Source organism: Elephantulus edwardii, unplaced genomic scaffold (genome assembly GCF_000299155.1).
Source record: "Elephantulus edwardii isolate Elephantulus edwardi_28Jun2011 unplaced genomic scaffold, EleEdw1.0 scaffold00028, whole genome shotgun sequence".
NCBI lineage: Eukaryota > Metazoa > Chordata > Mammalia > Macroscelidea > Macroscelididae > Elephantulus > Elephantulus edwardii.
This window is the reverse complement of record NW_006399778.1, coordinates 12854220-12862997: the sequence shown is the minus strand read 5'-3', so window position 1 is coordinate 12862997 and position 8778 is coordinate 12854220. Positions and strand designations below refer to the sequence as shown.

The 8778-nt window shown below is 49.8% G+C and overlaps 1 protein-coding gene across 1 annotated transcript; it reads right to left on the bottom strand.

Moving 5' to 3' along the window:
* Positions 1-3189: 3189 nt before the first annotated feature.
* Positions 3190-6216, bottom strand: PLA2G2E (phospholipase A2, group IIE). Its single transcript, XM_006883580.1, has 4 exons — positions 6177-6216; positions 5361-5499; positions 5093-5199; positions 3190-3332 (listed from the first exon to the last, which is right to left on the bottom strand). The coding sequence occupies exons 1-4, from the start codon at positions 6214-6216 to the stop codon at positions 3190-3192; spliced, it is 429 nt and encodes a 142-aa protein (XP_006883642.1).
* Between the last annotated feature and the right edge of the window lie 2562 nt (positions 6217-8778).

Below are 8778 nucleotides of genomic sequence, written 5' to 3'. Positions count from 1 at the left end.
TCTGACTCCAAGATCAAGGATCTATGATTTTATGTATTTTCTTATCTACTTAAGCCTGCAACTTGAAGTCAAATTTTTGTACTCCAGATGTACAAAGATGCGCATGCACACACATGTGATGGAATTTAGACAGACCTGTCTATTCATTCATCAAACATTTATTGAGCACAGGGAGAACAAAGAGTAAGGCCTGGTCCGCAATCAGGAGACTTGCAGCCTGGTGAATGTGCATCACGGTGGGCCTGGGGGTGGTCTTGCTCTTATGTTCCAGTTCTCACTTGGTCAGATGGCTGTGCAACTTCAAGATCACTTGTCCCACTGGTACTATGAGTTCACCACCCCCAAAACATCATCTTCTGCAGCTCATCTAGGACAACTTCTTCTGTCTGTGTTTCCTAGTTCTGTAGCAGCACCATCATTGGACAATTTATAGACATTTATTATTTACTAAAAAACTGAGAGAGGATTATTTTGCTGGCCCATCATAACTTTCCTAACTGTGAGAGAGAAGTCTAGGTTTCAGTTTATTTAGGTTTTGAGCGGTACAGGTTGTTGAAGTACTCAGCTTCTAACCAGACGGCTGGAGAGTTATGGAGCATCCAGAGATGCCTCAGAAGGAAGGCCTGGTGATGCGCTTCTGAAACACTCCATGCAGACACATTTGGGGATCTGCCATGAGTAGCAATGGACCCCAAGGCAACCGATCTGCTGGTAAACCATCGTCATCAAGTCGGTGCTGACTCATAGTGACCCTGCATGGGATTCCGAGGCTGTAACTCTTTACAGAAGGTGGCTGCCCATCGTTGTCCCATGGAGCACTATGCTGATTCTCCTGTGGGTTTTCCGAGGCAGTAAATTGCGGGGGGTGGAGGGGTTGCCCCCTCTTTTTTCCGTGGAGCACCTTGCAGATTAGAACTGTGTGCCTTTGGTTTGGTCCGTGGAGCACCTTGCAGATTAGAACTGTGTGCCTTTGGTTTGGCAGGGCAGCTCTTTACCACTAGGATGCCAGAGGGGTCTATGGAGCAATGGGGTGGGTTTGAACTGTGGAGCTTTTTAGCACTAACGCATTGCTTTAGTCTATTGGCGGTACTCTGATTAAGATGGACAGCAGAGGGCGCCACAGGACCACTTTATCCAACAAATGAAAGGCGCTCTCTGCACCCCCAACCCTTTTATCTGGTTTTCTGTGGTCATGCCTCTTGATCCTTTAACAAGGATCTGAGTCAGTTACAACAGCAAAGCTCACATACCTGCCCCTTTCTTTTTATTTTGAGCACAGAACGTCACCTAAAGTTTATGATGACTCAGCCCTTTGATTTTTTTCCCTGTTCCTTGATCCCTCCAAGCCATAAATGTTGCACAGACATGGAAAGAATGAAGGGAGTGGACATTAGTCGATGCCCACTGTGAGCTTTGTCCTGTGTAATGCATTTTCACACGCTTCACTCATCTCGTGAGGGAGTCTCAGCAGGATCGTCTCTGATTCTGCAGGGAAAATTGCCATGTGCCCAGGAGTTGGAACCGACTCACAGTTGATCCTTCAGTGGGGTTTCAGAGGTTGGAAATTGTACATGAGGAGATGGTCCGTCTGTCTTCCAAGGAGCATCTAGTGGATTTGAACTATTTGCCTCTGGATTGATAGTGCAATTCCTTACCCACTAGGGCACCAGAGCTAGTAGATTCTATTTAGACATAAGATCTGCTGAAACGTGTTTGCTTCCAGGGTGGACTGTATTCTATCTGGTGGGATCCTTCAGTAAATCCTTTGTGGCACTAGAGTCAGGTGATGGGTTTGGGCCTGGTGATATTTGAGTCCCACCCTTCACTCATTCTGACCTGACTAGAGGTTGCTACAGCTGACCTGCCCTGTTGATGGCACATTTACCGAGATGGTGGTTGAGTGTGGTTAACACAGCCATTCAGAGTGCCCACAGATGAGGATGACTGGAGTCAGGTACCTGCTCAGGCAAGAATGTCTTCTCTATGGGCTGTGTGTTTGTTCGTCCAAGGGGAGGTTTGAGTATGATAATTCCAGAGTCTTTCTTCACTCTTCAACTCAAGAATGACGGGGAGTTAAGGCCAGATGATACAGTAGAAAACATAATTTTAGTTTGGTGGTATTTTTATACTTCTCATATATGCCACCTGACCAGAAGTAGTGCTAGAGACTGCCATTATTTGTCTTGGATGCAATCGTAGAACGTTAAGAAAGCATTCTGCAAACTTAATGAGGGTCCATTAGAAGGACAGAGTGTTGGGACTGCAGGGCAAGGGTCCTTCATGTCTGCTTTGTTCCCGCTGTAGCCTGGTGCTTAGACATTGCTGGTGCATCCTTTTGGTTGGGAGCTGTTCTGACTCACGGGAACCTTCTGTCTGATGGTGTGAAACACTGCCTGGTCGTCTTCCATCCTCACAGATAATCTATACTTGCATTTGTTGTGCAGCCGCTGTATCGGTCCTCATCTCCTTGAGGGTCTCTCTTTTTCTCCTGACCTTGACCAAGCTTGATATCTATCTCCAGCTCCTTATCCTTCTTGAGAACATGACCAAAGCGTGTGAGACTTAGTCCCACCATCTTGGCTTCTAAGAAGCATTTCCCCTGTACTTTCTCAAGACAGACTTATTCCTCTGGAAGGCTATGATATGTTCCTTATCCTTCTCCACCACCAAAATTGAAAAACATCAATTCTTCTTTGATTTTCCTTATTCCTTGTCCAGCTTTCACAAGCATATGTGGTGACTGAAAATATCACAATGTGATTTAGGCATACCTTTGTCCTATCATAATAGATGCTTAAAAAATGACTTAATGAATGAAACTATAGACTAAATCATAGAATGGTAGAATCTGGGAATTCAATAATGTTAAATTTATGGGGATACATGTTCAGGAGAGAGAACTAAGATCCCACATGTGGATCATGGAAACTTCTGGATGCTGAAGGGTCCAGTGGCTTTTCCGAAGGAGAAGGTGTGACTGGGAGGTTGGCAGTGCTTCAGGCCATGGTCTGGGGGGGCCTCAGGGGATGGGTGGGTTTCCAGGAAAGATGTTTTCCAGACAGGGAAGAACAAGGTGGGTTTTGTTGTTGTGTTTTGTTTTTTTTCCTTTTAGTGCTTTTGTTTTCCAGGTTTGGGTCTGCAGCAGCCCCATGGGACCCTCAGAGGGCCCAGGAGGAGGCTTGTATAGGCTTAGCAGGGTGGGCTGGGTCCAGTGCACAGCTTGTTGGGGTAATGGGCATATTTGCGGTTGTAGGTGCCCAGGTTGTGGCGGAAGCAGAGTGCAGCCCTCTTGTCGCACGCACAGGTCTGCCTTTGGCAGGCGGTTCTGCCAGCTGCATGGGACACAGGGAGTTGGGAACCAGAGGTTCAGTGCTTTCAGACACGGAAGTGACAGCCACTAGCTATCCTGGGCTCTCCTTCTCAACCCCATTCTGGTGGATGCCTGGTGACGGACAGGGCCCTGCTGGGCTCATACCCACTGAGGCAGGAAGTTAGTCCTCACTGTCCCTCCTTCCCCTCGGAGTCTTTTGTGTTCTGCCCCAGAAGAGCCATCCAGGCCACTGTCACTCAACTGCTCCCAACCCAAGGGTTTTTTTGTGCAATGTGTGGATGATGGGGAGAGTATGGCCATCAAGCAAAGAAACAACCACCAAATAACAAGAACTAAATACCAGATGGCGAGAGTATGTCCCAGAGCAGCCTGTGCCCAGACCAAAGCTTGTGGTCTTTTGGATCAATCTGCCTTTTCTCATTTAGAATGGGCAGACGTAATTTCTGGACCTTTAACTTAGAGACCTCAGGCCTGGCCTGGGCATCAGGCTTCTGCTCTGGCATGGGTCAGCTTTCCAGACCCAGTGGCTCCTCCTCTTCTCCCTCTGAAGCTTCTCGGCTATCCACACTGCTGTGGGCCTGAGGACCTCACATAGTTCAGAATGGGGCTCTTCATTCCCCTTCAAAGGTCAGCCTCTATTTCTGGTCAGTGTGAGACCCATGCCTGCGATTTCCGTAAACTCAGGCCTGGATGGTGTTTAACACTCATGACCGTGAACGTCACTTAGGAGTTCTCCCCAGGGGCTAGACTCACCTGGGGAAGTGGGTATGGCTAACTTCATTTTATACACAAGGAAGAAGTTGCATATGTGATTTGTCCAAGTCAAACAGTGGTTAGTAGAGGAAGCCCCGAGGAGACCCTTGTGTCCCCTCACTTCCTTCATCTTCTCAATGCCATCCCTACCAGGGCCACCCTCTAATTGCATAAACCCTGGTGACAGGGCACTCACTACCCAACAAAGCTGACTTGCTGGGCAGATGCTCCAGGAGCAAAGAACTGAGGCCAGCCTGTATCCCATGGCTCTGGTCCTGACTCTGCCTTCTGCAGCCCCATCTGTCCCTCCCCCAGGAGGGATAGACGTTAAGACTTCTGAGCTGTGTTTTCTGTGGCCCTCCCTGTCCTACTGATGTGCCTCATCTTGTGGCCCTGCCTTCCCTGTTGGCTGCTCCTGGCTTTGTTACAGAAAAGAAGACTTGGTTCTCAGACCCAGCTCTCGCTGTGGGGAGCCATCCTCCTGGGTGTTGAGTCTACTTCCCCACAGGGACCTCTGCAGGTGAATGGATCTGAGGGTCATGGGATCTGGCAAAGCCTGAACAAAGTGCTCCAGCCCACGGGAGCCAGCATTTGGAATGGGGTTTCCTGTCCCACCTCAAAGCTGCAGCTCTCTCTGTCTGGACCCGGGCTGCTCTGTCCTGGGATATTCCTGGCAGCCCTGCTTGGCCTGGGGAGGAGTCTGTGACCCGGCTGCCCTGCTTTGCCCAGCTAAGCCCGCTCTGCTTCTCTCTGTAGAGGCTGGAGCTGGGTGAGAGAAAGCATGGGGGCTGCGGGGCTTTCTGGGCTGAAGGCCAGGTGCATTTCTGGCCAGGTGTACAGGCCTCCCCACAATCACACGACAGTGATGGGAAAACCCACCCACAAGCCCAGGAGCTGACCCTGGCGAGGCCAAGGTGACCCTTAGGAGAGAGTTCTGTCTGAGTTATCCCCTAGTTGTCTGAGGGGTGTACTTGTGGGACAATGGCCACTCCAGGGCTGTTCACCTACCACAGAAGATACTGTGTCCGTTGACAGAGAACAGATACTTTTCCAGCTTGGGTTCACAGCCCAGCTTCTGCAGGCGCTCATAGCAGCAGTCATGGGCATGGCAGCACCTGTGAGGGTCACAAGCAAGAGGTAGGGTGGGGGGCTGCCAGGGAACCAGAGGCTCTGAGGAGCTTTCAGGTCAGAGGCTCAGCCTCCACTTCCTGGGTGTCTCAGAGCTCCCCAGCTCCTCCCTCTCCAGGGAGGCCTTCCTGCTAGGCTGCCCCCTCACCAGTCTGTCTGGTCCACGGGCCAGTTGGAGCCGCCAATGCCACAGTAGCAGCCATAGTCATTGTAGTGCAGGGCTGGCTTCCCTGTCATCCTCTCAATCATCACTCCGAACTGCAGCAAGTTCCCGCAGGCCAGGGCCACTGCGAGTGGGAGGGAGAGCCAGGTCAACAAAACCTCAGGACCAGTGGGTGTCAACCCTCACCTCGGGCCCCACCCTCTGCAGCCAGTTTCCTCTGATGCCCTTTGAATCTGGTTTTTGGGTTTCTCTCCAGATGGCCAGTTAGCCCAGACAACCTCCAAATACCACCCATCATGCTCAATCCCCTTAGTGACATTGGTCATGTCAGCACATCCCACCCCGCGTCCTCACACTGCCCAGAACGTCACCTTCCATGTACCTCCTGATCGCTCCCAAAGGGTTAGCCTTATCTCTGTCCCTCAGATCTCATCAGATAACCTGGATGTGCTTTCTAACCACCTAGACCCCCATCTCCTCCTCTCCTGATACAGCTCATTTGAACCAAAAATAGAACCTAGGGGTTGGGGTGAGAGATGAAATGCAAATGACCCAAGTAGTCCATGACTCCTCCCAGCCCTTATCCATGCCCACCAGCTCACCCAGGCTGTCTGCTCTCCCTCCCTCCCCTCTGCCCTCTGGCAGTGCCAGCTTAGGTCATGGGGTCCCTAGATGACTCTGATTGCAGAAGAGTATGGACTCCTGCACTGGGTACTCACTGTACCCTCTCCTTCGTCAGGCTGACCCCAGAAGCATCCCAGGATGGGTCTGATGAGGTTGAAGGTCACAAGGGTCACTTACCCTGGAGACAAAGGCAGGTCAGGACAGGAAGCAGCTTCATCCTGGGGAAGGGGGTGAGCAAGGGTCCAGGAGCTGGGCACCTCTGATCCCAGGACACTTCCCCAATTAGTTAAGTACCTGGGTCTGTCCACTCCCCGTCATTAACCCCTGAATGTCCAGTGATGCAATGATTCCTCCAGGACTTTGGCCACATCTCCAGGGGGAGGGGCCTGCCCAGGGCCTGGGAGCTCTTCCTGGGCTTTTTCTGGGAAGTCAGCAGTTCGGTGCCTCTCTTCATTTCCATCACCCTTCCCATCTCTTCCCTTCCTTCCCCAGTGTTCTGTGAGCCAGGTGCTGTGTCAGACGCTCTGCGTTCTTTCTAGCTTTTTCCCTCAGTCCCATTTTACTGATTTAGCAACTGAGGCCCAGAAAGGCAAAGAGTCTTAAGTTCCCACAGCATGAAAGTGCCAAGTCTGTCCTCTTTCCACCACACAAGCTACAGCACCAACAGACCCTTCTCAACCTTTGGCTCCCATGCTGCCCCTACCCCATGAAGATATTACCCAAAGGGAGAACACAGGTAGACTGAGTCGTTAGACCACACAATGGCCCTGGGCAGGAGGGCCCGTAGTCTGGGAACATGTGGCTGCAGCTGGGAGGTTAGCCAGTCAGCTCTACCTCTGTCTTCATTGTTCTCTCCCGGGCTGGCTCCTGCTTCTTTGGCAAGAGGTGGAAAAGCTCCCAGACTCTCCTTCCATTTCCCCAGCTCACCAGGCAATGCAGGGCAGTGCGGCTGCTGTAGAAACAGGCTCCTCTCAGGCCACTGGGAGTTTTGGTCCTTTTGATGTCATCCTTCAGGCTAATGAACCCTGGAATGGTCTGAACTTCAAGGCCAGCTCTCAGAAGAACTGGAGGCGAGTGGGAAGGTGGTCAACACCCAGGAGCTAGAGGTCCCTCTCTCCCCAAAGCTCCTGGCCCTGTGTGGCCAGAGATGCTCAGTCTTGTAGCAGTGACCTCGTTTGGTGACTGATGTCCCCTCCATTGACTGCACTCAGTCAGAACTGGAGGTGAGCACCCCAAACAGGCAGCCCCTCCAGACCTAGCCCTGTGGCTCCCTCCTCCAGCTCTCCTGGTTTCTGGTCTGTGACTGGGATAACTCGACCATCCACTTCTGTCAGCGTTCAGGGCCTGGCTGCTGCCTGATTTGTGGCCTTGGAGCCCTGGTTCTACCACTTATTACATAGCTGTGGGCAGGTTCTTTCTCTTACTGTGAACTTCAGGTTTCCTGTCTATATTTATGGGGCTATGCTTCCTTCTTGGGAGAATGGGAAGCTCAAGTGAAACTGTGCCAAGCCCTTTTTCAATGAACTATCTCAAGGTTCTCAAGGACTATCTCAATGAACTCTGAAACAGCCTCCTGGAAGGGTCATCTTCATTTTACAGAGGAGGAAAGGGAGGCACGTACCTACAAGGCACAGATTAAAATTCGAGCCCACGGAGTTTAACCAGGGCTGACTTATTCATCAGGTGCTATTCTGTGCCTAAGGTCCGTGATGAGACAAGACAAAGTATTATCATGAAATGTGCAAGGAGCTGGAGTCAGAAAATCAAAAAGGGCCAAACTTACTCAGCATTTCTTAAGCTGAAGGAACTGAAGAACAAATTCAAGCCATGAGTTGCAACACTTAAGGATGCTATGGGAGCAGACAATTGAATGACTGAGGAAGCATTAAAAGAAAATAGAAGGAGTATATGGAGTCATTGTGCTGAAAAGAAGTGACTGACACGTAAGAATTTGAAGAAATAACATATGATCAAGAGGCAATGGTGATGAAACAGGAAGTTCAGGCTGCTCTGAAGGACTTGGCAAAAATAATAAAGCCCCAGGCATTGATAGCATACTAATTGACATATTTCAACAAACAGATGCTGCCCTGGATGTGCTCACCAAGTTGTGTCAAGAAACCTGGAGGACAACTACTTGGCCAACTGACTGGAAGAGATCCATATTTATTCCCATTCCTCAAAACAGGTAACCTGACAGTGTGGAAATTATTGATTAATATCACTAATATCACACACTAGTAAAATATTTCTGAAGATTATCCAGAAACACTGGACAGAGAAGTACCAGAAATACAAGCTAGGTTTAGAAGAGCTTGTGGCACTAGAGATATTATTGCCAATGTCAGATGGGTCTTGGCAAAGAGTACCAGAAGAATATCTATCAATTTCATTGACTATGCAAAGGCATTTGACTGTGTGCATCATAACAAACTGTGGCTAACATTGGGGAAAATGGGAATCCCAGAACACTTGGTCACTCTTATGTGAAACTATATTTGGACCAGGAAGCAGACCTCAGAACAGAGCAGGGAAACACTGCACGATTCCAAATCAGGGAAGAAATGTGTCAGCGATGCATCTTGTCTCCATGCCTGTTCAATCTGTATGCAGAACAGATCTTTCAGGAAGCAGGGCTTTATGGGGAGGAATGTGGCATCAAGATTGGAGGAAGAACCATTAACAACCTACGCTATGCAGATGACACAACCTTGCTTACTGAAACTGAAGAAGACCTGAAGTGTTTGCTGCAGAAGGACTGTGTTCTTCAAAATGGATT

What these genes read in the sequence shown, in the direction of transcription:
- PLA2G2E (XM_006883580.1), bottom strand. Translation starts at nt 6,216, where the DNA reads ATGAAGCTGCTTCCTGTCCTGACCTGCCTTTGTCTCCAGG. An exon ending in GACCTGCCTTTGTCTCCAGG is followed by an intron (nt 5,500 to 6,176) that starts GTAAGTGACCCT and finishes TCCCACTCGCAG; the next exon opens with TGGCCCTGGCCTGCGGGAAC. An exon ending in CGGACACAGTATCTTCTGTG is followed by an intron (nt 3,333 to 5,092) that starts GTAGGTGAACAG and finishes TGTCCCATGCAG; the next exon opens with CTGGCAGAACCGCCTGCCAA.